Source organism: Orycteropus afer, unplaced genomic scaffold, assembly GCF_000298275.1.
Source record: "Orycteropus afer afer isolate SDZICR_OR568_19922 unplaced genomic scaffold, OryAfe1.0 scaffold00061, whole genome shotgun sequence".
NCBI lineage: Eukaryota > Metazoa > Chordata > Mammalia > Tubulidentata > Orycteropodidae > Orycteropus > Orycteropus afer.
This window is the reverse complement of record NW_006921648.1, coordinates 869,662-897,224: the sequence shown is the minus strand read 5'-3', so window position 1 is coordinate 897,224 and position 27,563 is coordinate 869,662. Positions and strand designations below refer to the sequence as shown.

General features: G+C 61.8%; 3 protein-coding genes across 3 annotated transcripts in view; all 3 read left to right on the top strand.

Annotated features, from left to right (window-relative positions):
• The window catches only part of ABCA3 (ATP binding cassette subfamily A member 3), a 37,394-nt gene extending 28,759 nt beyond the window's left edge, over nucleotides 1-8,635 (top strand). Inside the window, exons 17-30 of the mRNA XM_007939541.1 lie at nucleotides 648-834; nucleotides 1,340-1,643; nucleotides 2,380-2,653; nucleotides 2,864-3,068; nucleotides 3,438-3,657; nucleotides 3,861-4,019; nucleotides 4,370-4,542; nucleotides 5,244-5,375; nucleotides 5,465-5,659; nucleotides 6,960-7,147; nucleotides 7,439-7,609; nucleotides 7,803-7,993; nucleotides 8,078-8,151; nucleotides 8,504-8,635. Of these exons, the coding sequence (XP_007937732.1) occupies nucleotides 648-834; nucleotides 1,340-1,643; nucleotides 2,380-2,653; nucleotides 2,864-3,068; nucleotides 3,438-3,657; nucleotides 3,861-4,019; nucleotides 4,370-4,542; nucleotides 5,244-5,375; nucleotides 5,465-5,659; nucleotides 6,960-7,147; nucleotides 7,439-7,609; nucleotides 7,803-7,993; nucleotides 8,078-8,151; nucleotides 8,504-8,635 (2,605 nt within the window). The remainder of the gene's footprint in view (nucleotides 1-647; nucleotides 835-1,339; nucleotides 1,644-2,379; nucleotides 2,654-2,863; nucleotides 3,069-3,437; nucleotides 3,658-3,860; nucleotides 4,020-4,369; nucleotides 4,543-5,243; nucleotides 5,376-5,464; nucleotides 5,660-6,959; nucleotides 7,148-7,438; nucleotides 7,610-7,802; nucleotides 7,994-8,077; nucleotides 8,152-8,503) is intronic.
• A 10,599-nt stretch (nucleotides 8,636-19,234) lies between these two features.
• RNPS1 (RNA binding protein with serine rich domain 1) lies at nucleotides 19,235-23,109 on the top strand. The gene is made up of 7 exons (XM_007939540.1): nucleotides 19,235-19,305; nucleotides 19,528-19,683; nucleotides 20,153-20,344; nucleotides 20,471-20,573; nucleotides 20,778-20,931; nucleotides 22,311-22,452; nucleotides 23,010-23,109. Exons 1-7 carry the CDS (start codon nucleotides 19,235-19,237, stop codon nucleotides 23,107-23,109), a joined length of 918 nt encoding a protein of 305 aa, XP_007937731.1.
• A 1,391-nt stretch (nucleotides 23,110-24,500) lies between these two features.
• ECI1 (enoyl-CoA delta isomerase 1) overlaps nucleotides 24,501-27,563 on the top strand; it is a 14,340-nt gene continuing 11,277 nt past the window's right edge. The window contains exons 1-2 of the mRNA XM_007939667.1: nucleotides 24,501-24,540; nucleotides 24,623-24,730. Of these exons, the coding sequence (XP_007937858.1) occupies nucleotides 24,501-24,540; nucleotides 24,623-24,730 (148 nt within the window). The remainder of the gene's footprint in view (nucleotides 24,541-24,622; nucleotides 24,731-27,563) is intronic.

Genomic DNA, 27,563 nt, shown 5'->3' with positions numbered 1-27,563 from the left:
ACAGGCAGAGAGGTGACAGGTTAGAGAGATGGGTGACAGGCAGAGAGAGGTGACGGGTTAGAGAGGTGACTGACAGGCAGAGAGAGGTGACAAGAGATGGACAGGCAGAGAGAGAGATGACAGGTTAGATGAAAGGCAGAGAGGTGACAGGTTAGAGAGATGACTGACAGAGGTAACAGGTTAGAGAGATGGATGACAGGCAGAGAGATGACAGATGGGTGACAGGCAGAGAGGGGTGACAGGTTAGAGAGATGGATGACAGGCAGAAAGAGAGCTGATAAGTAGTTGGGGATGTAGACTAACGACATCACAGATGGTAGGTGAATGGCGCAGGAGGAATGGGTGCATGTGTCCTTGTCTGTTGGGTGGGTTCCTGGCAGCAGGAGAGCTGGCTGATACCAAAATGGTAGCTCCCACCTTGGGTCACTCGATGTCTCGAGTGTCTGTTTTCATGTCTCCTATGGGCTCCCGGGCCCCTCTGGCCCCAGCCTCGGTTCCTGCTGGTCCACAGTCACTGCACGCATCAGCAAAGGAATGAGCGAAGCAGCTGGTGGCACTCGGACCCACATCCTCTTCCGGGGTGAACGAGAGCTGCACTCCTCCCCCGGCGAGCCGCCTCTAACCGACGCACACGTGTCTCGGTGCAGGGTCGGCAAGCTGGTGGACACAAGCATGGACATCCAGGCCATCCAGCTCCCGGCCCTGCGGTACCAGCATGAGCGCAGGGCAAGTGACTGGGCAGCTGACAGCAACCTCTGCGGCGTGACGGACCCCAGCGACGGCGACGGGGCCCTCATTGAAGAGGACTACACCGCCGTCCAGCTCAACACCGGGGTGGGCAGCCAGCAGGCATCATGCTGACGGGCGGAAGGGTGAGGCTGACAACCAGGCAGAGCCCACGTGGGCGGCTCAGGCTCCGGGACTCAGGGACAGGGAGACGGAACCCCGGAGCATGCTAGTCAAGCAGCTGCCGCTTCCTGATGTTCTCTGGGAACGGGGGCAGAGTCAAGGAAGGCTTACTGTGACATGGTGCCGTGGCCAGGAAAACAAGCCGTGTGCCCGTGCCATGCTCACAGGCCGGCCCGCTCCATAGTAGAGTCAGGAAAGCACAGTGGACAGCTGGCAGCACAGAGCCGGGCAGGTCCCTGCTTTCTGCTCTTGGAGGGAAGTGATGGGCGGCAGTGGTGGATACGGGCAAGTGGTAGGGAACGCCATCTGTTGGCACGTAAGCAGGGGTCCCCAGCCCCGGTGCTGTCTCAAGCGTGGAGCAGTGGGGTGCAGAGGCGGCAGGCCCCGGGTGGTGGCCAGTCCCTGTGACCCCACACTTGCCTGTCCGCAGCTTGCCCTGCACTGCCAGCAGTTCTGGGCCATGTTCCTGAAGAAGGCCGCCTACAGCTGGCGGGAGTGGAAGGTGCTGGCGGCCCAGGTCCTGGTCCCTCTGACGTGTCTCACCTTAGCCCTCCTGGCCATCAACTACTCCTCAGAGCTCCTGGACGACCCCAGCCTGGAGCTGACCCTGGGAGCATACGGCAGGACTGTGGTGCCCTACTCAGCTCCTGGGACGTCCCGGCTGGACCAGCAGCTGTCTGAGCACCTGAGAGATGTGCTACAGGCTGGGGGCCAGGAGCCCCGTGAGGTGCTGGGTAAGGGCCGCCAGAAGCTGGGCCAGGTGGGCACTCGGGCCAGGTGTGCCATGTGGGCCAGGTGGGCAGCCAGGCCAGGCGTGCTGTGTGGGTCAGGTGGGCACCTGGGCCAGGTGGGCAGGCAGGACAGATGTGCTAGGTGGGCAGCTGGGCCAGCTGTGCTGCGTGGGCCAGGTGGGCAGCCAGGCAAGATGTGCCGTGTGCTTTGTGGGGCAGGTGGGCATCTGGGCCAGGTGTGCTGTATGGACCAGGTGGGCAGCTAGGCCAGGTGTGCTGTGTGGGCCAGGTGGCAGCTGGGCGAGGGGTGCCATGTAGGCCAGGTGGGCATCTGGACCAGGTGGGCAGCGAGGCCAGCTGTGCTGTGGGTGAGGTGGGCCGCCGGGCCTGGTGTCGTCCTTCCTGCCGGTGCAGCCCTGCGGGTGCAGACGGCTCTGCTGCGTGTAGTGTTTTTGTCTCGAGGGTGGCTCTGTCCTTTGCCGGCTCCTGTGGGTCCTGCAGTGACTGTGTCGCTGCCACTGTCCGTTCAGTGGGGCGGGCCCTTGGCCACGTGGAGCTGGTACCAGGTGCTCACATCAGCCCTGCAGCCTCCACTCCAGCTGCTACCCGCGTGCAGTGCGCACACCTGCTCTGGGCCCAGGGCTCCATCCCCGTGGGGCTCCCAGGAGGGCGGGTTCCTTGGTGTGGATGCCCCGGGGTCCACGTGCCGGCCCACGGCCCACCCAGCTGCTGTCCTCAGGTGACCTGGAGGAGTTCCTGATCTTCAGGGCCTCCGTGGAGGGCGCGGGCTTTAACGAGCGCTGTCTGGTGGCGACATCCTTCAGAGCCGTGGGTGCACACATGGTCGTCACCGCCCTGTTCAACAACCAGGCGTACCACTCCCCGGCCACCGCGCTGGCCCTGGTGGACAACCTGCTCTTCCGGCTGCTGTGCGGCCCCCGCGCCTCCATCTCCGTCTCCAACCACCCGCAGCCCCGGAGCGCCCTGCAGGCCGCCAAGGACCAGTTCAGCGAGTGCGTGTGCCCCCCCACCCTGTCCAGCCCCCACTTCACCAGCAGGCGCGGCAGGAGGTCCCACAGGGGCCAGTGCTTGAGGTGGCACTGTCACCCACGTGCGTGTGGGGCGCGGGGGACAGAGGCTTGGAGGAGGGGCTGTGCTGGGGCCGGCACACGGACACTGCAGCGTGGGTGAGGATGGCGCCCTCCCTGACGCCTGTCTTGCAGGGGCCGGAAGGGTTTTGACATTGCCCTCAATCTGCTGTTTGCCATGGCATTCCTGGCCAGCACCTTCTCCATCCTGGCAGTCAGTGAGAGGGCCACCCACGCCAAGCACGTCCAGTTCGTCAGCGGCGTCCACGTGGCCACCTTCTGGCTCTCTGCCCTGCTGTGGGACCTCATCACCTTCCTGGTCCCCAGCCTGCTGCTGCTGGTGAGCACGGGGTGGGGTCCCCTACAGGTGGGGGGCTGGCCAAGTGGCCCCCAGCCTGTTCCTGCTGCTGGGGGTGCCAGGGTCAGCATTCCCCTGCAGGTGAAGGCTGACCGGAAGCACTGCCCAGAAGCAGAGCTGGCACAGCCCCCAACCCTCTCCGCCGGCTCCTCTCGTCCCTGCCAAGCCCCAGCCGTGGGTGGGCAGGCCTGTCATGGGGCCCTGGTGACAGAAGGGGTCCAAGACTGAGGCTGCCACAGGCACGGACACAGCCGTGGGGCTGGGCGATGGGTGGCGGCCACTGGCTGGTCCCTGTACCGCTCCCCACGCCCCGCCCAGCGCCTCTCATCCTGAGCAGCATCCGTGCTGCAGGTGGTGTTCAAGGCCTTCGACGTGCACGCGTTCACGCGGGACAGCCACGAGGCCGATGCCCTGGCACTGCTGATGCTCTATGGCTGGGCCGCCATCCCCCTCATGTACACGACGAGCTTCCTGTTCTCGGGCCCGGCCACCGCCTACACGCGCCTGACCATCTTCAACGTCCTCTCGGGCGTCGCCACCTTCCTCGTGGTCACCGTCATGCGCATCCCAGGTAGGACCCCCACGCCCTCTGCCACCACCCTCAGAGTGGGGAGCTGGCAGCACCCGCCAGCCCCTCGGTGGCAGGACGTCTCAGTGGGTACCTGCCAGGGGGCTGGAGAGTCTCAGGACTGCGGGGACGCCGCAACCAGCCGTCTCTGCGCTTGGCACCTGGGGTGTCCTATGCGGCCGAGCCAGCCCCATGTGTCCCCCCAGCGGTCAAGCTGCAGGAGCTCTCCAGAACCCTGGACCAGGTGTTCCTGGCGCTGCCCAACCACTGCCTGGGCATGGCCGTCAGCAGCTTCTACGAGAACTATGAGACCAGGAGGTATTGCACCTCCTCCGAGGTCGCCGCCCACTACTGCCGCAAGTACCGTGAGTGTCTGCAGCCAGCCCCGCCGCGAGGGCCCAGCAGAGGGCCTGGGCTGCTCCGGCCACAGCTCTCCTGCCATCTGGCCCGCTCCCACCCTCTGTGAGCTCAACCCAGATGCCCCTTTCCCCGGGTGGCCTGTCTCACCACTGTGATGCCCAGACACGTCGGGGTCATGCCCCGCGCTGCACGGGGCAGGCCTCCGCCTCCCGGGCCCGCCCCTTCCAGACCGGCAGCCCCTGGGGAGCAGTGCCATCGGACGCTCCGTCCACTACCCCCCTGCCAGGGCCTGGGGGGCAGGAGGCCCGGGCGGGGGTGGCAGAGCGCAGGGTGATGCCGTGTCCCCGCCCCTCAGACATCGAGTACCAGGAGAACTTCTACGCGTGGAGGGCCCCGGGCGTCGGCAGGTTTGTCACTTCCATGGCCATCTCGGGCTTCGTGTACCTCACGCTGCTCTTCCTGCTGGAGACCAGCCTGCTGTGGCGGCTGAAGACCTTTCTCTGTGCCCTCCGGGGCCGGGGGACGCCGGTGAGTGCCGTCCGGGGCTGGGGGACGGTGCTGAGTGCCTTCCTGGGGGCCCGGGGACGCTGGTGAGCACCCCCTGGGCGCCCAGGAAGAAGCTGCCACACCTCCCACCTCTGCCAGGACGGGGCAGCCAGCTCTGTGCCCATCAGCACCCCCACAGCAGCGGCTCCCCACAGAGCCATGGGGCAGGGCGGGGTTCACGTCCACAGTTGGCTACTGCAAGGTCACCCCCCGCCTGGGCGATGACCTTCGGGACTCATGAGTGATGTCCCCGGTCACAAGACGCCGATGTTGCAGTGTGGCACCATTTCTCAGTAGGAGTCAGGCCCCAAAGCCCGGGACGCCCAGCCTGGGCGGGGACAGGGTAGGGGCCTGGCAGGCAGGTACCTCCATGTCTGGCTATTTCCCATCCTCTGCCGCCGACAAAGCAGCAAGCTCAGAGAGCTGCTGGGTTCCCTCATAAGCTGGCCCATTGGCTGACTCTGGATGGTGTCTGCTCCCAGGATAAGGCCTCCTTTGACCCCACGGGCAGCTGTGACCCTCTGCCAGCCCCCCTGGTGGTCTGTGGCCTTGATGCTTTGGGCCTCACCTGGCCCTGCAGCAGCCTCGAGTCTGGCCTCCACTCCTACCTACATGGGCACCAGAGCCACCCCCACTCAGCTGCCTGCCCCAGCTCCACTCACCGTCTGTGTCCTGGATGTCAGACAGGGGCACGTGGCTGGGCACCAGCGCTGCCTGAAGACCGGGACGTGATGGACGAGAGGAGCCGAGTGCTGGCCCAAACGCTGGACCCGCCACCCCGGGACCCGCCGCTGCTCATCAGGGAGCTCTCCAAGGTGGCCCAGGGACTCTGGCCAGCCTCAGGGCTAGGCGCTGCCTGGGGGCCAGGGACCAGAGCCCTGACCCGTTTCCTCGCACGGCACAGGTGTACGGGCAGCAGACACCCCTCCGAGCTGTGGACAGGCTCTCGCTCGCAGTCCACAAGGGCGAGTGCTTCGGTCTCCTGGGCTTCAACGGGGCCGGCAAGACCACCACCTTCCAGATGCTGACCGGGGAGGAGACTGTCACCTCGGGGGATGCCTTTGTCGGGGGACACAGTGTCCGCTCCAGCCTTGGAAAGGTGGGCGCACAGGCCGGGGCCCACCCCCAGGAGGGTGCCCTGAGATGGGCAGGCTGGTGATGGGCCCTCGGGTCACAGCACATGCGGGTGTCGTGGGTCAGACCCAGCTGAGCCGGAGTAGGGGGACCGCGGAATGAGGCCGTGGGCCTGAGCAGCCGAACCGAGGGGAGGAGGAGGGAGGGAGAACAGCCTGGGCCCAGGCCAGTGGCTGCTGCTGGGATCTGGGGGCCGTGCTCTGCGGCGTCCCCCTCCCCAACTCGTCCCACTGCCCCGCGTATGCGAAAGACAGGCACAGAGCCCGGGGGAGGCCACAGCCCAGCGCTTGCCAACCTTACTACTAGCGCGGAAGCCTCAGAGCCCCGGGAGGGCAGAGAGAGACTCAGTCTCGGCGGACACACCCACCCCACCAGCTCTGAGGGCGGGTGGTGGCCATGCACACGCTCCACCCCAAAGCCCGGGACGGCCTCCTGGCTCTGCTGGGCTATGGCCACGTGCCCAGGAACAGAGTCCTGCCATCTGACAAAAGGATGTCCCCCGGGTGCCAGGTTTGGGGTACATGTGGTCCTGGGTGAGGGGTACATGTGGCCCCAGGTGCCAGGTTTGGGGAGCATCTGGCCTCAGGTGCTGGGTTTGGGGAGCATCTGGCCCCAGGTGCTGGGTTTGGGGTGTGTGTGGCCCCAGGTGAAGGGTGCGTGTGGCTGTGGGTGCCAGGCTTGGGGTGCATGTGGCCCTGGGTTTGGGGTACATGTGGCCGTGGGTACTGGGGTTAGGGTATATGTGTGGCCCCAGGTTTGGGGTATGTGTGGCTATGGGTGCTGGGTTTGGGGTGCGTGTGGATGTGGGTACTGGGGTTGGGGTATGTGTGTGGCCGCAGGTGCCAGGTTTGGGGTGTGTGTGGCCCCAGGTGTGGGGTGCATGTGGCTATGGGTGCTGGGTTTGGGGTGCATGTGGCTGTGGGTGCTGGGGTACATGCGGCACTCAGCCAAGCCGTTTGCGTGACGGTCACTCTGCACAGTCAGCTCGTGTTCCTTGCACGACCTGCCCAGGGCTGCTGGCCACAGACCACATTCCAAGACCTGACCTTCGGTGTGGGGTCCCCATGGTGTCGGTCTAGGGAGCAGCTCCAAGGGATGCACACCTCCGAGTTTCCCTGCAGTCACCGCTCAGAAGGCACCAGGGGCTGCTGTGTGGCGCGGCGGGTCACCTGGAGAGGCCACTCTGAGAGACGGGCCGGGCAGGAAGGCCCGTTCCCGCATCCCTGTCCCCCACTGACCGGCCCCGGCCCGGCCTGTCCCCTCAGGTGCGGCAGCGTGTTGGCTACTGCCCGCAGTTTGACGCCCTGCTGGACCACATGACGGCGCGGGAGACGCTCGTCCTATACGCCCGGCTCCGGGGCGTCCCCGAGCGCCACATCGGAGCCTGTGTGGACAACACACTGCGGGGCCTGCTCCTGGAACCACACGCCGACAAGCTGGTCAGGACCTACAGGTGTGCCAACTGGCGTGCCTTTCCCATGGGCATAGAGTTGGGGGCACCTAAAGGCCTGACCCAGGCCCCAGACGGTGCCAGGGGAGGGCCATGGAGGAGTCACCCAGTCAAGCCCCACTCAGCACAGAGCATTCGCCGGGGCCCCAGCCTGTGTGAGGCCAGCCTTCCAGGCTCAGCCCACCTGCCCCTCCCGCCCCGCCCCCCGGTGCTGGGGTCCCGGAGACAGGGTTCAGCCGAGACCCAGAAGCCTGAGCAGTTACCGGTCTTGTCCCCTGGCCCCTCTGCCCCCAGCGGTGGGAACAGGAGGAAGCTAAGTGCTGGCATCGCCCTAATCGGAGACCCCGCCGTCATCTTCCTGGACGAGCCATCCACTGGCATGGATCCCGTGGCCCGGCGTCTGCTCTGGGACACGGTGGCACGGGCCCGCGAGTCCGGCAAGGCCATCGTCATCACCTCCCACAGGTAGAGCCGGATCTCTCGGGGTGGGCGGGTGGGGCGAGATGGGCGAGGGGGCCCGGGCTCTGCCTCATGGACCACGCGCCGTGTGTGGGAATCAGGAACAGGCTGATCTGGGCGCCAGCACCTCCTGCCTGGAGCCTCTGGCCCCGTGGCGTGTGCCTGCCCCTCTCAGGCCCGCCCCCCGCCTCTCCCCCAGCATGGAGGAGTGTGAGGCCCTGTGCACGCGGCTGGCCATCATGGTGCAGGGCCAGTTCAAGTGCCTGGGCAGCCCACAGCACCTCAAGAGCAAGTTCGGCAGCGGCTACTCCCTGCGGGCCAAGATCCGGGCCGACGGGCAGAAGGCGGCGCTGGAGGAGTTCAAGGCCTTCGTGGACCTGACCTTCCCAGGTGCGTGCGCAGGCAGCCCCCCGGGGGCATCCGGGGCCTCCCCTGCCGGGCGCCCCCTCCTGGGACACGGTCTCCCTCCTGCAGGCAGCGTCCTGGAGGATGAGCATCAGGGCATGGTCCACTACCACCTGCCGGGCCCGGGGCTCAGCTGGGCGAAGGTGAGTGCACCAGGCCCGACTCGGACACTCCCCTCCAGCTGCCAGCCCTCCCTCTTTGCGGTCACCTTCAGTCCCTGCATCTCATGGGCAACTCGCATCTGGTGCACACTGGGCTCCTGGTTTGATACCCGGAGTATCAAGTTCAGTGACCAAAAAAACTGGCTCAAGGTTGCACCCTCCTGAGCTGGGGGCAGAGCTGGGGGGCCCCGCCCCAGGAGCCCAGCAGGGGCCTGGACCGGCTGATCAGGGGGCGGCAGGGGGCCTTGTCAGCCCCCTCCGAGTGGCTGAGCCCGCCCAGCCCCTCCTGTGGCCAGGCCCCCAGGCCCCGTGACGGCGGCGTCTGCTTCTGCAGGTGTTCGGCGTTCTGGAGAAGGCCACGGAGAAGCACTGCGTGGACGACTACTCCGTGAGCCAGATCTCACTGGAGCAGGTCTTCCTGGGCTTTGCCCACCTGCAGCCGCCGGCCGGGGACGAGGGCCGGTGAGGGCGGTGGGTGGCCCCTGCCCCCCGAGCTCCCTGTACCCCGCTCCTGGACTTTGGTCACTTTTCTACGACAGAGAGGAAGCAGTTAAGGCTGCGTACGCAGTAGGAACCGCAGGACCCCTGAGCCAGCTCCCCCACGCGGGGGGCGGCCTCATGCCAGTGTGGGCTCCCCCGTCGGGAGGCTGGATTTTCACACAGTGGAGTCTGTCTCCACACAGCACTGCCGTCTCCCCCGGGGTAATGGGCCATCGATGGGATGGGCTGCCGCAGGGCTCACCAAGCCACTGCAGGCAGACAGACCTCAACTGCAGCTACGGCGTGGGCCTCCACACGGGCACAGCCCAACGCAAGCCCGGCATCGCTCCGGGAGAATGCTCCAGACCTGTGGCCGTCCCGGTGAGGGAAGGGGCCCTCTGTTCTGGACACACTGCCCTCGAGATCACGGCCAGGAGAGTCCGAAGGATCACTGCGGGGGCGTGACACCCAGCTTCATGGATACACTGAGCACACGGTGACCGTCCAGACAATAAGGCTGAGAGGGTGGCCGGGCACATCTGTCGCCCCCCCAGACACACAGGTGCACATGCACACACATGCACGCACACACACACGGTGAGGGAGGGCCAGGGCATGCTCCCAGCAGCCACCTGCCCGGCAGTCCAGCAGTCAGGCAGGCCCCGGTAGGAAGACCAGAGGAGGGACTCTCTTCGCACGAGGAAACGGGCGCAGACGACACCGAGCCGAGCCGGGGGCACAGCAGCAGCGCTGGCGGCGAGTCGGCTCCGAGCAGGGCGCAGCTGACGTGCGCAGTCGCTAATCGGGAGGGGTGGGGGGGCTCGCTGCCAGCAGCCCGTGGGCGCCAGCGTCCCTTCCGGAAGGTGAGCCCACTGCTCCCTCTGTCCCCCTATTTGTGACTTTTTCTAATTGGTGATCTCAATCTCTGTGCCTTCTATGCTCCTGGGAATTCACAGCGTTGGGCAAGATCCGCCTGGAGTCCCGTCGGTTCATGGGACGCTTTCAGATTGGCGTTCTCATCTGTCTCTCCGGCGTGACCAGCGGCAAACAGGTCCCCTTCCAGCTCTCATCATGTACATAAAAAATAAACATAGGGGTGCTTGGGGCTCCACCACCACTTCTCCAGTTCTGCCGTCACGGAGGCGCCACGGGCGGGCGGCTCTCCCAGCACGTTTGTTCTCGCGGGTTAGGAGGCCGGCGGTGCCCCTTCAGAGCACCGGCTCTCGGGGAGGCTCGCGCTCGGCTCTGGAGGAAGGCCTCGTCTCTCCAGCCTCTGGTTCCTCGGTCTCGCGCCATCTCTGCTACGTTGCGTTTACTGTATGGTGGTTTGTTTTTTTTTTTTTTTTTTTGCATATAGCATTCCCACTGGGTTGCACGTTGGCCAAAAAGCATATGATGGGTGAATTATTTGCATAAAAACACGGTACTCTCTTATACCTCTAAAGAGCTCCGCTCAAAAGACCCTGCGCTAGTCCTGTCCGTTAGCATAACAAAGACGACCCACTCCCAGAGGGATTCTAACCACAGGCACAGAGGTGAGGACTGACACCACGTTTTGGGGGAACAATTCAATCCATAACATCCCATGCTTTGGCCAAAAAAGTTCATGTCCTTCCCACGTGCAAAACACACCCACCCCATCCCATCATCCCTAAAGTCCACCCTCAACTCCAAGTCCCAGACTTCCTCTCCTGAGTCATATAAACCCCACCTGGGTGAGATGTCGGGCATGTCCATCCTGGGGCAAAATGCCTCTTCATCTGTGCACCTGTGAAATCCAGATACAATCGATCTGTCTCCAAAGTGCAATGGTGGGACAGGCACAGGTCAGCAGTCCATCACAGACTGGAGAAACCGGAGGGATGGCCGCACCAGAACAGATACCAAATGCACTGCCCTTGATTCCAACTCAGCACCCCTAGAGGACAGAGTGGAACTGCACACAGGGTCTCCAAGGCTGTCAATCTTCAGGGAAGCAAAGCCCAAACCACACCCACTGCCGTGGAGTCCATGTCTGACTCACAGGGTCTCTAGAGGACAGAGTAGAACTGCTCCCAGAGGGTTTCCAAGGCTGTTGATCTTTGCAGAAGCAAACTGCCAAATCTTTGTTCCATGAAGTAGTTGGTGGGTTTGAACTGCCGACGTTTCCATTAGCAGCCAAGTTCTTTAACCACTGTGCCACCAGGGCTAACAGGCATCAAGCAAGTCCAAAACCCAGTGGGGAAAAAAGTTGCGTTAGCTCCCAAGTCTTGAAAAATAATTCTGAGACCATCTGAGTGATGGCCCAGCCCTGCAGGCTCGGTGTTAGCCATGCCTTCTGGATTGTGGTGGAGGCCTCACCTTTCAGGCCTTCTTGGGCTGTTGGTGGCCCCATTCTCCTAGTCCATTTGAGTGGCAACCCCACACTCTTGACCCTGGCAGCCCGTTTCTCCACCCCCTGGCATGGCAGCCCAGCCCTGTGGCACCTAACAGCAGCCCCACACTCCAGAACCAGAACCGGGCCAGGGAAGAGCGGGCTCCGGAGCCCAGGGGGTTGCAGCCTCACGCTTTGGATCAGAAGCCCCTGCCCCGTGCTTCCAGCCAGTCAGCTGCTGGCCGAGCTGTTCCAGGGCCAGGCCTTCTGTTTTCCTGGGGACAACAGATGAGCTCCTCTGCCCCGCTCCCTGCCTGTACGATTTTGAGAGGCACACAGTGTTCTTTCCTTTCATTCTGGCCCCTTCAGTCTGAGCTACTGGGTTTTCTGCCAAGTAATTGGTTAGATCCACCAGCCACAGCTTAACCTCTCTAGCACGTTGACTGTCTAGCCACGTCCTTAGTACACATAGAATTTCCCGTATCTTTACGTCCTGTTTTCATCTCCCACGGTGCATTGAGTCCTTCTCCTTCCTCTAACATTTTACTTAAGTGGTAAGAGAAACCACACAGACCCTTTAAGATCTTGCTTAGACATCTCCTCGGCTGGATCACCTTCCACCACACGTCTGAACGTCACTCAGGCAAGTTCTTTGCCGCTGCTTAGAAAGCCTCGTCCTTCCTCCACTGTCCCCTCACATGCTCATCGTTTTCTCCTGAAGCCTCACCGGAACCACCCTGAACGTCGAGCACCGTCCCCTTGCTGCTGCCATGTGTGTTCCCCAAGATAATAGAGACTGTCTCAGTAGCTCTCAGTTCTTTTCAAGCTGTACTTGGGTGAAAGTTTACAGAGCAACTCATTTTCCATACAGCAGTTTGGACACGTTGCTTCTGACACTGACCGCAGTCCCCATGACGTGACAGCTCTCACTTCCTCATTTGCTTCTGGGTCCTCAGAATCGTCTTTGACATCCGTGATCCTACCAACAGTCTCTCCAAGGTGACCAAAGTGTTTACTATCAAAAACAAACTCCCTGCCACCAAGTCGATGCTGACTCACAGTGGCCCCCACTGGATCTCCAAGACGATAAATACCTACGGAAGGAGACTGCCCCATTTTCCTTCCACAGCTGGTGGGTTTCAATCTCCAACCTTCTGATTGGCAGTCAGATGCCTTAGTCACTGTGACACCAAGGCTCCTTAAATGTTTACTATTAAGCACCTAAGAACTCTTTGAGTCTCTCCCCTGACCCACTGCCCAAAGCATCTCAACTGTGCAGGGGCTCGTGCCAGTAGTGCCCACTCTGCCGGAAGCAAAGTCGCAGTGCCCTCGCGACTGTAACAAGCACATTGATTTTCTTGCTGTTTAGGATCCAGAAGGTGGCATTACGAGCAAGCGCTAGGGGAGGCTTTGTCGGCTCTGGAGGCAGGTCTTGTGTCTGCGGCTTTGCTTCCTGGGTCCCTGGAGCGCCCTCTGCCGGGCATCTGTTCTATTACCCCATCTCTGCTGGCCAGCTTGTGTCTAATTTCCTATTCCATCTCAGAAGAGACTGAGTCAAGGCACATCACGCATTTATCCCGCCTCCTGAAACTGGGAAAGACAACCCCTGCCTAGAGGGGCTTAGAACTACCGGCACAAAAGTCGGGACCCGCGACCTGAGTATCTAGGGGACACAGTTTAGTCCCTACCACCATCCCAGAGCATTTTTGTCCTCTGGCTACTGGCCTGGGGCTTGGCCTGCTCAAGGGCTGGCTCTGTGGGTGCACAGTGCCCCCTGGTGGCCTGGCCATGGCCACCCAGCCTGCTCCTCCTCCTCCCAGTCCGTGAGATGTGCGTTCCAGGAGGGGGTACGGCAAGGCGCTGGGGGCTGGGAACCGCTTGGGCCGGGCGCCATGGATAGCCCTGGAGAGCAGGCCGGAGCCCCCGGCAGAGGTCATCGGACCGGGACGGTGCCCAAGGCAAAGCCTTCCCAGGGAGCAGCCCCTTCGCTGCCGAGAAAGAGGTGCCGCGGTGGGTGGGGCTGCCGCCAGTGCGGGTGGGAACGTGCGGAGCTGGGAGCTGGGGCGCTGCCCGGAGGGTCTGCGAGGCCGCTGCAGGCAGCGCGGGAGTGGGAAGGGGGTCTGGGGTGGTCGTCACGGCTGGGGCGGTAATCTTAGCTGGGGAGGTCTGAGCCCCAGGGAAAGGGGAGTCAGGCCTGCTTCATGTGCCCCCCCCCATATTCCACACTCCCGTGGACCATCAGGAGCCTGGTGGTGCAATGGTTAAGTGCTTGACTGGTAGCTGAGGTATCAGTGGTTTGAAGTCACAGCCTTGCATGTGAGCCTGGGAGGAACCCTAGGGGTCAGTCCCACTCTGACCGGTAGGGCTGCTGTGTGTTCCAATGGACTTGACCGCAGCAGGTGTGGTGTGGTTGACACCGTCAGGTCCCAGCTATGTCCAGGAAGCCCAGGGCCCGCCCTGCGAGACCCCCACCCTTGTCCAGCTGAGAGCAGGTCTGGGAGGAGGCCGCATGTGCTCAGCTTCTGCAAGGAGGGAAGCCCCACCCCCTGGAGGTGGGGGGCGGGGACCCTGGCCTAGAGCCCCCACCACTGTCCAGGTGACCGCTGCTCCCAGCCCAGGGCAGTGCTGGGCAGCACAGGCCACGGTGAGTGGTCAAGGGGATCCCCGTCCCCCACAGAAGCAGCTGCTGTGACCAATCACGAGGGGGCCAGCCAACGGTTCAGACTAAAGTGGGACAGACGAGATCGTTCAAGGACCATCCAGCTCCACCTGCCACCCTCGAAATCGCCTCCAGTCAAAGGGGCAGAAAGGGGGGGCACTTCTGGGTGACTTGCTCCCCAGAGCCCAGGCCCTTGGCCATGACCAGGTACAGGGCTCGGGCCCAGGAAGTGGGGACCCTGCCTTCCTTTCTCAACGCCCAGGGCTGCCCAGGCCCCACTCCTGGGGTCCAGCCCATACCCCACAACTGCCCAGCAGGTTCTCCCATGTCAACTGGTGGCAGTGGCACAAGGAGGGCCAGGTGTGGGAGCCGGCACAGTCCCAGACCAGCCCCCAGAGGGTGGGCTCTGCAGAGGCCCTCAGGCCACAGAGGATGAGGGTAGGCGCCGGCTCAAAGCCGCCCCAAATCTCCACAGGTGAGCCTGCCCTGGGAAGCACAGAGCTTCCGGCTGCCGAATGCCCCGCCTCCACCCCACCATCCAATCCGGGCCAACATCCCCGAGGCCCCCAGGACCCCCACGGCCTCCGCAGGTTAGCACTGGGGGCGGCGGGGTTCCCAGAGTCCTTTTTGCTTTCAAATGCATTTCTGCAGCTTCTCCAAATGGCCAAGCCCTTGCAAGATACTCAATTCCTACTGTTCAACAGCTGACAGCACATTTGAAAACAAGAGGCAGTCAAATTCAGAAACAAATTCAGTGAAATTCATAAGCGTCTGGATAAATCATACTTTTCACATAAAATGTGTTAAATTTTATGTCTGCCAAAGTAAACCATTGTAATTTTTCAAAGACGACGAGAGGGGGCGCTGTCGGCCCATGTACTCTGTCCCACCCCCCTCTCGCCCCCTGGCGTCATCCAACCACCCCCTCCCCACGGAGCAGGTCCGTACCGCCCTGGGCACAGGCTAGGAGTCCCAGAACCTTCCTGCAGGCGCTGATGGCCGGCTTGGGATTTGCGGAGCCTTTTCTTCCACGGGTTCCTCACACAACACAGGCTGCCTGCCTGGACCACGAAGCCCACTCCACCCCCACAGGCGTGCCTTCTGTCCCAGAGATTCTTCATGTTGGCCCTGGCAGGAGATTCGACAGGAGAGCAATGCACAAAGGTTAACTTGTTGCAACTGTCCCCACACCAGATCGAACCGTCACACCCAGACTGTGCCTGCCCACCCCGGCCCCAGCCCCCAGTGGGGCGGACTCCTCATTTCAGGCTTCCTTTTGTCCTGCAACTGCTCAGAGACCCGGTGCCTAGAGGTGACGAGTTAAAGGTGCACTTGACAGCCTGGATGGGGCCAGAGGTCTGGGGGCGGGGGTGGGGGAGTAACCACCCGGTGGTTGAACAAACGCAGGAAAGCAATGATTCACAAGCCACCGCCACACCGTCCGCCAGTCGGTCCATCCCGGGCACCACGCCGAGCCTCTCCCTGGACGCTTTCCCGTCCTTCCTTGCCCCTTTCTAATCTGTTACCAAGTCAACCTTGGCTCCTCCCTCCAACATATCGGCTTGAGTTTGTCGCCCGCTCTCTTCCTCTTGCCACCAACCTGTTCAGACCACAATCGCTCCCTCCTCGAATTGACAACTAATTGCCAGGCACAGAGAGGGAGCTGGAGACACCGTGGTACACAAAGCGCGCGGCGCTCGCCCTCCCGGCGCCGGGTTTTCGGACTCCAGAGCCTCTCACCCTCCTGGTCTCTGCCTCCCTCCCTTCTCCAACTTGCCCAGCGCCTTTGGCAGCTGCTGTTCCAGGTGTCAGGCACGCCACCTCCCCTGCCACCGGGGCACCAGGGCACCGCCCGCACGCCTCGCCCACCGGACCGCGCCTAAACGGTCACCCTGCTGAACCACAACGGTTTTGGAACGCAAGAACCCCCGCTCAGCACGGGGCCGCGCCTCCTAGCCACCTCCGCCCCGCAGCACTCCAGTACGCGGTGGCCGCCGGGCTCTCCGCGCGCCCAGCCCAGTACGCACGCGCATGGAGGGGGCGGGGCCGGCTACTTTAACCTTTACCGCGCCGGCTTGCAAAAGGGCCCCGAGACCCGGCCTTCCCCGCACCAGCTACTGCAGAAGGCGCGCAAGCAGCTCTGGACAGTGCTGGAGACCTGTCCAGAAAAGTAGGCACTCCCCACCGCGCTCCCCACAAACGGCTGTCTACCTTTAACACGCCCTCCACCTGCGCCCATTGGCTGCAGCGTACTGCGTCATCACTATGCGCCGGCCGGCGGCGTCTTCCCGCTCCTTAACCCTGACGACACAGCAGCGACAGCCTTGGCTGCTGTGGCGAGCGGGAGGCGGTAACGTCGGCGGGAAGATGTAAGTTGGCGGAATCCGACCCCATCGGAGCTGCGCGGGCCGCCCGCCAGGCCCGGCGGGGTGCATCAGGGAGCTAGGCGGCTCCTCAGCCCGCGATGGTGGCCGCGGCCTGGAGGCGCGGGCTCTGCGGAGAGTGTGGGCCGGGGCGGGCGGAGTGGGAGGCGCCGAGGCCGCGGCCCGGAAGTGGTCGGGGCCGCCGCGAACTGAAGGGCCGCGGCGCGCCAACCGGAGCGCGGCCTCCGCCCGTGGGCCCTGCCTTGAAAGCGTTCGCGGCCCGCGCCAGACGGGGGTTGCGAGAGAACGCGGTCGGGGGACAGCGGGGCCGGTGGGAGCGGAGCGGCTTTGTGGGCCGCCTGGGAAGGCCGGGCGACCCTCCCCCGGGGTCCTTCATCCACACTTTGCCCTCCACGAGCGTTGTCCGAGCTCCGTGCGCCGTTCTCGGCGCGAGGCCCGGGTCCTGCGACCGCCCTGCCACGGAGCTCAGCTTGGTGGGTTCCCACAGCGGGGAGGCCCCGGGAAGGTTAAGGTCAGCGGAGGAGAGACGTGGAACAGGCTGCTTCTGTGTCTGGTTTTAGCATGAATTGTGCCTAAGTGTAAGTGGGAAAAGGCGCTTTGGAGATTGGAGCTGAAACGCTCTCCCCGCTGCTCAAACTGAACTAACCGTTCTCTCCTCTCTCTGGCTGTTGGCCGCGCACCTTTCCGGAGGCCGCGGAAGGTGGCCGAGGTCCTGGCCTGAACTCGTGGGAACAGAGACTCTCAGCGCTTGCTTCCTAGCGCTCCGCCACGCCCAGCAAAGCGTTCGCTCCCTCTGAGCTTGGTTTCTAGAACTTAAGAGTGAGCAGTGGGACGTGTTTTCCCGCGGGGGCGGGGGCGGGGCCCAGGACTCTGCATGTGTCGTGCGCGCTGCCCGCAGCCACGGCCGCCTGTCGCTCGTGAGCCCTTGCAGTGCAACGAGTCCGAACCGAAATGTCTGAAGGCAGCCCAGATTGCGAAGACGTAGTGGGGGAGAGTGTCGCAAACACTTGCTTCGTTAATGTTGTCTGTGGATGAAGCCCGGGAAGGTAACACAGGGTGTTGCAGATGGCGCATTACTAAAAGCAAACGTTCCCTGTTAATTCGCACTGTTCGGGAAGTGGCTCCTAGCCACGGTGCGTTACGCTGGGGCTGGCATTCTGCTGCTATGGGACAGCACTGCTCTGTGTGGTCCTGCAAGGGCTGGCAGGGACCCTGCGAAGTGTCAGACTGCTGTGCGACTTTGGAGTGTAGCTGGGAGAAGAGCGTCCAAACGTGGAGAAACGGCCCTCAGACCACTAGCTAACATGCACTGAGGAGCCCTGGTGGCACAGCTGCTCTGTGGGCCACGTGAGCTGGCGAAAGGTTTCAACTCGGGAAACACTATGAGGCAGTTCTGTTCTGTCTGTAGGGTCGCTAGGAGTTGGACTCAATGACACAACAACAACAAAACATTTATCGAGATGTGTGTCAAGTGTCTGTCGTGGATTAATTCCATTGACACCCTTTTTAATTCTCTGAGATCGGAACCATGACTGTCACCGTATTGCAGATGCACTATCGGGGCTGAGAAAGGTTAAGAGACTCATGCAAGGCCTCGAATCGAGCGCTGGCCAGCTGAGTCCAGGCTGCATTATAATCCGTGATTGCCCGGCGGTGCTAACCTGCCTGCTGGGTGGCTCTGGTACCTTATTGTTTTAAGGCAAAGTATTTTTAGGATGCTCCAGCTCCTCTTGTTTGACTCCAAAGCCAGGTGTTTGTTTGCTTGGCGCAGGGCATTGGCTCTGGCAGCAACCCTTGTCGGGGACTCCTACGTGTACAGACACCAGCTCCGAGCTGTCTGCGGTGTCCAGATGACTGGGGGGGTTGAGACAGGGAGGCAGGAACTGGAACCGGTGTCCTGAGGTCATGGCTTCCAACTCCAATAAATCGTACCAAACTACACTGGCACCGTTAGAGGCAGCCAGTCCCCAGGGGATAGGGGATACGGGCGCAGGAGGTTTGGAGTCGTGCATTTTAGTCGTCACTTGGAACGTGACAGTGCAGACACCTTGCTGAGCCCTTGACATGCTCGTCCAGCTCCAGGGTCTGAAGCTTTTCTGCAACATTTGAAAAGTTCTCAAACCCCACCTCGCGTGGTGAATACCCACGCCCAGGACAGTTCCTGCTGTATTTGGTTTCTCATGTTCCCAGTCCATTGATTTTAGTTTTTCTGGCATTCCAAAGTAAAATACGTATTTCAATACACTTCTTCCCCACTGGATATGCAAATTAATAATTAAAGCACCTCTGGTGGTGCGGTGAGTAGGGCACTCGGCTGCTATCCAAAAGGTCGGTGGTTTGAGCCCACCAGCTGCTCCACAGGAAAAAGATGAGACAGTCCACGTCTGTAAAGATGACAGGCTGGGACCACTGGGTTGTGGGGCAGTTCCACTCCGTCCTGTAGGGGCGCTGTGGGCCACAATGGACTCCACACAGTGGGTGTGGCTACCTGAAGGTCAGCACTCACAGGAACGATTTTAAGTAGTGTTTCACTGCTTTTCCCGTGTTCGTAATGGGCCATTTGAACTGCTTGGATTTGGATGGTGAATACCCTGAAGCTGGTACCAGTCCCTTCGGGGTGGTTTTTGCTTCCTGTCCTAGCATGTGCGGTGCATCCTAAACAGACTGCAGCGATTAAGACGCGCTCTGATCCTGGGAGGAGAGCCACTCCTGTAGGCTGTTCTCTGTTCTGCATGTGTATGTGCTGTGGTGTTTTTAAGGGACTGTCCCTGGGTCGTCACGCACTTACGAGTGGAGGACTGGTGCTGTACAGCCTATAAAGTGGCCGTGGCGGGAGCACCACCTCCACCCCCGTTGCCTTAAGAAAAACGCAGGCTGAAGTGATAGTTCCGCTGATGCCTGGCGGGGGTTCCTCAGGAGGAGTTGGCGACCGTCCCCGCATGTCCCTGGCTGTGTGGGCCCCGTTGCTTACTGTGTCTGTGCTGCCTTCTCCATGCTCAGCTTGTTACTGCAAAGTGGACCTGGTGCCTTGGCGACCCGTTCACTCTCAATCCTTTTATCTTGTTATTAGGCTGCTCTTTGGCGTAAATTGCAATCGATTAGGGATCGTTTCTCAGAATCGAGTTAGAAGTGAGTTCAGATAAGTGAGGCCGCCCTTGCTGCTTTGAACACCTCAGAAGGAAGGGGAGAATGGATTTATCAGGAATGAAAAAGAAGAGCTTGCTAGGAGTCAAGGAAAATAATAAAAGGTCCAGCACTAGGTAATCCTCCACGAGATTCTTCAAGTGCGACTTTGGGGGCGCGCGCTGCTAGGGACCCTGAGGAAGGGGACAGTTGGCACTGTGCGTGTCACGAGCCACAGACCACCTTGCTGTGGGATTAGCGGGGTTCTCGGGCCCCTCTAGACCCCTGCTCTTGGGCTGTGCTGTGGTTTTGGGTCTGGGTCACAGGCCACACGCCTCACTCTCTCCCTCGCCCTGCAGGGCTCCTTCCCCCACGAAGCGCAAAGACCGCTCTGACGAGAAGTCCAAGGACCGCACTAAAGATAAAGGGGCCGCCAAGGAGTCGAGTGAGAAGGACCGTGGCCGGGATAAGGCCCGGAAACGACGCAGCGCGTCCAGTGGTAGCAGCAGCACCAGGTGGGGCTGGCCAACCCCTGGGCATGGTGACTGGGGTGGGGTCTGCTCCACTCCCGTGGAGGGGCTACTGTTTGGGTTCTTCTTTCCGATATGTTGAGGAATACGAAGTTCAGGGCATAGTTTTGTCTCAAAGTACATTTGATTCCAAGTTGCAGTTGGCTCTCGCTGGCCTGTAGCTCACGGTCATCTGCCCCAAGTCCAGCCTGGCCCACCAGCAGCTGCTGGCCTGCTCCCACCTGGGGGCTCTGAACCTGTGCCCAGGAGGGCGCTGGCTCTCCCTGGCCCGTCACAGGCTCGGTGGGAATGAGGCCCCCTCCCCCCCCCCAGCCAAGGCCTCCGTCCTGGGGCGGGGCATGCACGTGGTCCCTCCCTCAGCCACGGGGGGCAGAGGGCGCGAGGCGGACCCAGCAGCAGGGCCCCCGCGGGCCGCCCCTGACGCCTGCGCCCCTGACGCCTGCGCCCGCTCCAGGTCCCGCTCCAGCTCCAGCTCCAGCTCGGGCTCCAGCTCCAGCAGCGGCTCCAGCAGCGGCTCCAGCTCGTCGTCGGCGTCCAGCCGCTCGGGCAGCTCCAGCACGTCGCGCAGCTCTACCTCCAGCAGCTCCTCGGGCTCCCCCAGCCCTTCGCGGCGCCGGCATGACAACAGACGGCGCTCCCGCTCCAAGTGAGCACCGGCCCGGGGGGTGGCTGCCTTAGCAGGAAGCCCTTGGCCGAGTGGTCGCGGCCCCTGCCAGGGAAGCCAGCCCATCGCCACTTGACGGGAACGGTCTCTGTGTGCTCCCTCGATCAGGTCCAAACCACCTAAAAGAGACGAGAAGGAGCGGAAGAGGCGGAGTCCCTCCCCGAAACCCACCAAGGTGCACGTGGGTCGCCTCACCAGGAACGTGACCAAGGTGAGGAGGCGCCGACCCGTGGTCCACGCAAAGCAGGAGTCCAGAGTCCTGTAGCACGTCTTCTCCGTGGACGGCCATGCCCGTCTCTAGAAGCCACCCCGATGTGACAGTGGCTGTCCAGGCTGGGGCCCGCCTGCCCTTCCAGGCTCGCTCTGTGGTACCTCCTGGGACTAGAGCGTTTGCGTGGCCCCTCTCTCCTTCCAGGATCACATCATGGAGATATTCTCCACCTATGGGAAGATTAAAATGATCGACATGCCCGTGGAGAGGATGCACCCCCACCTGTCCAAAGGCTATGCCTACGTGGAGTTCGAGAACCCGGACGAGGCTGAGAAGGCGCTGAAACACATGGACGGAGGTGGGTCACCAGCGCCCTAGGGTCTCCCCTCTGTCCAGTGTCACAGCGGCAGCCGCTCGGCCAGGGGGCCCTGGGAGTGCATCTCCAGCCTGGCTGTGTGTTGGCACCTCCCTGGAGCTGGTTCGGGGTGCTCATTCTCACTCAGTGGGCGAGTGTTTACCCAAAACATGTGTCATGGAACGTTATTCTTGAAAAAAATACTCAGCAGATGTGAATATATTAGCATTTTAATAAACTCAATCTGGTATATGCTTGAAGATCCAGAGGCGGGTTCAGAACACGTTCTGTGCGGATAGTGAATGAAAGGCTGGCTTTTCATGCAGGACTGTTTCCTTCTGGCTCATCTTTTGTTTTGTAAACATGCCAGCATTTTTAGGGTTATTTTGCTGAGCGGTCACTTTACTGAAATTGCATCCACTTCCCCAAAGCTTGTGTCTTTTAACTGATGGCCCATACAGCCGTTGTTATTGGGCGGTGTGGTTTCCACAGCGTTTGAAAGGTCGGGGATGGTTTGGTCTTCAGGTGGGTGGTTTAGGGACTGCGATCTGCTCTGCTCAGCACCCCACTGCTGTCGTCTGGGCGGCGAGGCAGGAACGGCTCCCAGGCACTCGGGCCCTGTGGTCCCCAGGACCTGTTGGGACGTCTATAAAGAGCTTGTACACTTTGCTGTCTGGCGGCCTCGGAGCCCTGTGACTTTTGGGTATTGGAAAACTTCTTTGATAATTCCCCACTTCCTGCTTGCTTATGTCTGAAGGGCGTTAACAGCTGAACATAAACTCTTGTCACTCTGCGTGTACCAGTTCTGTGGCCCCGGGACTCATGCCTTCTGTGCAGGGACTCAGCCTTGGCATATTTGATAGTCTGGGCACTCGCTGAAAACTTGAGGGGCTAGCGCAGCTCCAGGGTGGACAGGTGACAACATGCCAAGTTGTGCTGAGGCCGCAGTGGAGTCTGGGAGCGTTCCCCACTCTGCTGTGCACCAAGGGAAACCACAGCACGCCATCTCCGGGAGGAGACATGGAGGGCAGGGCCTTCCCCGCAGGGGCCAGAGGACAGCATGATCTGTAGTTTCACGGACAGTGCTGTAAAATTCCTGTCTGGGGCCAGGTGTGGCAGTGATCCAGGGGCCGCCTTAGGCTTTGTTTTCTTATGACTTTGAGCATGTTCCAAACACGTCCACGTCCTTGGGTTTTATCAGTACCTGGCGCCCTTTGGGGGATAGGGGCTGTGCCTGGGCTCTGTACAGTACCCTGGACGGTGGGCACTCTGGGGGTCAGGGTGCAGCTGTGACCCCCTTTCTGCTGGGTTGCCCCCCTGGCTTCTGTACCTTTGTGAAGCACTCGTGTTAAATGTTTCACGACTTGGTCCCTTCTCCACAGGACAGATAGACGGCCAGGAGATCACGGCCACGGCTGTGCTGGCCCCCTGGCCCAGGCCTCCCCCCCGACGCTTCAGCCCCCCCAGGAGGATGCTGCCCCCACCCCCCATGTGGCGCCGATCTCCCCCGCGGATGAGGAGACGGTGAGTTGGTCCGTGCGTCACGGGGTTTACAAACGTGAGTGTGGTGACCCTGCACCCTCCACTTGGCCCCCCACTCAGGCGCTGGGTGACATGGGGTGAAAGCTTGGTTTCTCTGGGCCCTGGAGGTTTGTCCCGTTTGTTCCAGTTGGGAGACTGGGGGAAGGAGGCAGTGACCAGAGAGGATGGCAGAAGATGGGGCCCTGAGGGCACCTCGATGGTGTACCCAGAAGTCTTCCGGATCCTGTTCCTCCAGACGCGAGGCCCCTTCCCTTCCCGGCTCAGGCAGATCTGGAGGAGCGTTTGGGGGGTGGGGCAGAGGCCTGGTGCTTGTGTTTGAGCCCTGCTGTCTGCCCCCGGGAGCAGAGGAGGGACGTCTGAGCAGCCGCCATTGGTCCTGGCTGCGCCTGCCCCATTCCCAGGGGCTCCTCGGTCCTCAGAGTCTCTGCCGAGAGTAAAGCGGCACAGAACGGTCCTGAAAGACGCCAACGTGCACCCTGGGGCCTAGGCGCCCAGGCTCGTCGTTTCTGGGCTGTGACACACTGTCTTCTCCCCTGTAGGTCCCGCTCGCCGCGACGCAGGTCCCCTGTGCGCAGGCGGTCTCGCTCTCCTGGGCGCCGCCGGCACCGCAGCCGCTCCAGTTCCAACTCCTCCCGATAAAGCCGGCCACAGCAGCTCCTCCCCCCTGTAACTTATCTCCCACCCAAGCATGTTCTGTCACTTTTCCAGCCAGGAGGGTGGGGAAGAGGGGACCCCCTCCTGTGGGGCCGGCATCTCCTGCAGCAGCTAGGACGCCTCCTCGGAGCCTGGCTGCAGACGTGTGGTTGGTTTGGGGTTGGGCCTGTGAAGACATCTGCAAGTTACCAGTTTCCGAGAGAGTTGGTTCGGTTCCACAGCAGAGCCAGGGGGCACGCAGAGCTGCGGGCCGAGTGTGGCCCAGCTGGGAACATGGCCTTTCTCTCCACAGATGGCCTGGGCCAGTCTGGTGACCTGGTCGCGACCCTTCAAGAAACGGGGGGCTTCCAGGCCACCACCGATGTCAGGCCTGCTCCCAAGTCCTCTGCCTGAGTCCCCTGGCCCTCCAGGCCCAGCGGAGTCCCCTTCCCGGTCATAGGTGTGAGGCGCCTTCCTCCGTGTGTTTGGGCCCCACACCTACCCACGTCCCCCTTGTCTCTCAAACCGGTGAGCACGCTGAGAGCCTGTCCTGCGGGACACCTGGCGCCACCCGCAGCTGGCCCCACGCGTCTGCCGGTAGCAACACGCTCCGCTGGCTTCTGATGTACAGTCAGGACTCTACACTTTCTGTTCGAGTTTTGTAACTTTGTAGCATTTTGGATGACGTTGTGTTTGTACCTTGTGTAGAATAAAAGCCTTGTGTTGAATAAACCTAGATTAGAACAGAGCCCCGAATGGTGCTGCCAGCCCTTGTCCCTGTCCCGGTTGTCACTCCATCAGGAGGGGCATAAAAACCATCCCTTTAGCGCCTGACTGAGCGGGGACTTGGGCTTCCTTGCTTCCAAATCCACCACCGGAGGCGGAGGGTTGAGAGTACCTTGAAGGCTGGCTCCTTCCCACCTTGTCTCCCGGTGGTTTAAAGCCCGGCCTAAGCAGGACGCCACCTGCTGGCCTCCATCAGTGCTTCCGGAGAACCCTCGCCTCAGGAGTGACCCTGTGCCCAGGGGGCGCGGGCCTCTGTTCACTGGCCTCTAGTCAGGTCCTCAGAGTCCCCACACTAAGCTCACCATCGGCCTCAGGGCCTAGTGGGGGCACTGCCGCAGCTCCCCGGGTTTTGATCCCTGCCCAGTAGGCGCACCACAGCCGTTTGCCAGCCGGCCTACAGCCCCCAGGGCGCCGCTTGTCTGCCCCGACCCTTGCCGAGGCAGTGGACCCGGCCGCCAGCTCCAAAGAGCTGCCGGGGACCCACGCCTGGGCCGCTCCGTCCTGGTGGGACCTGCTCCAGGCGCCCGTCAGCCGAGCGCGCCGGGACGGGGCGGGGCCGGCGGGAGGCGAGGCCACAGCCTGCCCGCGACCCCAAGCCGCGCCCGGTCAAGATGGCGCTGGTAGCCCGAGTGCGCGCTCTGCTGCTCCCTGGTGCGTGGCCGCGGGGAGCACAGGGGCGCGGGGATCACCGAGGGGCGCGGACGGGCGCTCACGAGCCACGTGCCGTCCGCAGGATCCCGGCTCCGTGGCGCAACGCTCGGAAGGGCGGCCAATGGCGGCGGAGCGGGCGCGCGGCGCGCCTTGAGCCACCGGGTGCTGGTGGAGGCGGACCCGGCGGCAGGTAAGGGCGGCCGGCCCGGGTTTCGGAGGGTGGTCGCGGGGTGATGCTGGCAGGTGCCCCGGGGGTTGGAAGCCCCTGCCCGCCGGCGCGTCCTCCTGCCCGTCCTCCCGCCCGAGGGGTAGAGGTCAAAGTGCGCATGCCCGCGCGGCCGACACCCCCCCTCCCCGGAGCCCAGCTCTGCTTGGGAAGGAGCGCCGCGCTGCCAGGGGTGGTGGGTGCGTGCGCCCCGAGCTGGGTCGACGGGGGAGTGCTTTAGTTAGTGTTCGTCCCCCCGTTCGTTACGAAGATAAAATTATGTCCGTTTTTAAAGTTTCCGGGATGCAACCTTTAGGCTATTAAATCGAAAAGAGGAAATGGTTGGCCGTTTCGGAATGAGATGTCAGTTTTCTGAGCCTCGTGTAGCAGAGCCCACACGGAGGGCGGCTGTCCTAACCGCCAGGCTCCTGGGAGCACACCTTCAAACTCCTGAGTCTTAGAACTGGACGGTCCAACCTACACTGCTGTTGGCACCCGGGAGGACTCCCGTGCCGGCTCTGAGGACGCGCGGGGCTGTGCTTAGGGTGCTGCCCCAGGCCTTCCCGCTCTGGGGGCCTCAGCTTTTCAAGATGGGGGTACTGCTGAAGTCCTGTGGGGGGTCACCGTCCTCCCCAAACCGCGGAGGCAGCCTTCCTCTAACGTCGCCTCGCCCGAGCCACCACACGCCCGGGTTCCACGCTGCCTCCCGACCCCACTGTGTCCCGGCTCCCCAACCCAAGTGACTTGATGTTAGTTGCCGCCGACTCATCCGACTTTCTGCAGGACAGAACGACCCCTTGTCCAGTCCTGCGTCATCCTCTTAATAGTTGGTGTGGCCAAGTTCACTGGGTTTTGAGGTGGCCTAGTGCCTAAGGCATTTGACTGCTAACCAGATCACCAGCCACTCCTCGGAAGGGAGGTTGGGCAACCTACTTCCATAGTGATAGCGCCTGGGAAACCCAAAGAGGGGTGGCTGTGAGCCGGGTCCGACTCAGCGGCAGAGTTTGAGTTCCAGCCCAGAGACTCGTCCTCCCACACTGTCGGACACGGTTTGGCTGCGACCCATAGGGATTTTGTCCGCTGAGTTTTGGAAGCACATCAACAGGGCTTCCTAGTCTGTCTGAACCTGAAAGTTCCGCCCGAATCTGCCCACCAAGGCTGACCTCATGGACATTTGAAATACTAGCGCCACGGCTTCCCCGTTAGAGCGACGTGCAAGCCCCCGGCACGGGACCAGACCGCACCACGGTTGGCAGTGAGGTGGGGAGCAGAAAACCGGAGCTTAATTCTGCCCCCCCCCCATAAGAAACAAACCAAACCGGGTGCTGTGGGGCCGACGCCACGCACCGCGCTCTGGGCGCCGGGCGCCTCCTCCCTGAGAAGCTGCCTGTGATTCACTGGAAACACTGGGCTCGGGTCCGGTCAGCACCGGGCCGGGCTGCAACAGTAAAGGGAATGCCTTAAAATTGTTTTTATTCAGGTGCCGGGACTACGTTGATTTCCGTTTCTGTTTGACTCCATTGAACCAGCACCTATTTATGACCAAGGGGCTCTAGAGGCACGATGGTTAAAGCACTCTGCTGCTAACTGAAGATCAGCAGTTCGAACCCAGCCGCCGCCCCGTGGGAGAAAGATGAGGCAGTCCGCTTCCATACATATACAGTCTTGGCAACCCTGTGGGGTTTCGCACAGGGTCGGTCAGAATCGACCCTGTGGCAGGTTTTGGTTTTTTCCGGTGGATTTGGTGCCTGCTGTGTACCAGGGCCAGGGCCACTTACCTCCTGACCCACATTCCTCTCCGCTGAGTCATGTCGACCCTTGCGGTCCTCCTCCGCCCCACCCCCGTGATCTCTGGGATCCCGTCCCAGAAGGCCACGGTCAGGCCAGCGTTAACACGCTTCAGCGTGCCCTGCGGAAACTTCCCCTCTGAACCAGATCAGCTCTTGGGTCTAGACCTGTGTTTAACTTTTGATTGGGTTGGGGGTGGGAGTTTACAGAACAGGTTGGTCTTCCTTCCAGGTTCACACTCGTTTTGTTTTGTGACGTTGACTGTGACCCCCACCCCCACCGGGCAGTGTCGCACTGCTCTGGCCGCCTCCTCCCTGCGTTTCCTGTTGCCATCTGTACCCCGTTCCTGTCCCTTCCTGCCTTCTGGGCTTTACCCCCGGGGCTGTGTTCGCCTCCCGGGGCTGTGGGTGGAGCCCCGGCGGAGGTCAGTTCCAGGCTTGCAGGGTGACTAGGGGCCAGTCTCGGGGGTTTTACCTGTCTCTTATCAGACCAGGCAGCCTGGTCTTTCTTACGCTTATGAGCTTTGTTCCCCCCGTTCTCCCATTCTATCCAGGACCTCCTGTGGCGATCCTGTCAGAGCTGTGAGTTGTGGAGGCTGGGGTCCTTTGGAGTCATTGTTTCCGTTTACTCTCTGAGCTCTGGGTGTTTCTGCAAGTTTTTTTTGTGTGTGTGTGTGATTTGGGTGAAGATTTACAGAGCAAATTCACTTTCCATGCAGCAATTCACATATACTTTGCCTCATGACATTGACCGCAGTTTACCACAATACAACAGCTCCCCTCCCACTTCCTTCCCATAGTTACCTCTTTCCTGTGTCCATCCCTCCATGCACTCCTGCCTCTCCCTGTGCATAGGCAGTCCTTTTTTCTCAATGATTGTTCTCTCCAAGGAGTGTATCTGCCTCAGGGAAATGTTCAGCTCATATGCCTGTCTTCTGTTTGGCTGGAAACCACAGGTGTGGGTTCAATTCCAGACCTGAGGGGCAGCTAGGGGCCATAGTCTCAGTGGTTCTACCAGGCTCTATGGGACC

Coding starts and splice junctions, on each gene's coding strand:
- RNPS1 (XM_007939540.1), top strand. CDS start 19,235: ATGGATTTATCAGGAATGAAAAAGAAGAGCTTGCTAGGAGTCAAGGAA. Junction 19,684..20,152: donor AGTGGTAGCAGCAGCACCAG/GTGGGGCTGGCC, acceptor CGCCCGCTCCAG/GTCCCGCTCCAGCTCCAGCT. Junction 20,932..22,310: donor GCTGAAACACATGGACGGAG/GTGGGTCACCAG, acceptor CCTTCTCCACAG/GACAGATAGACGGCCAGGAG.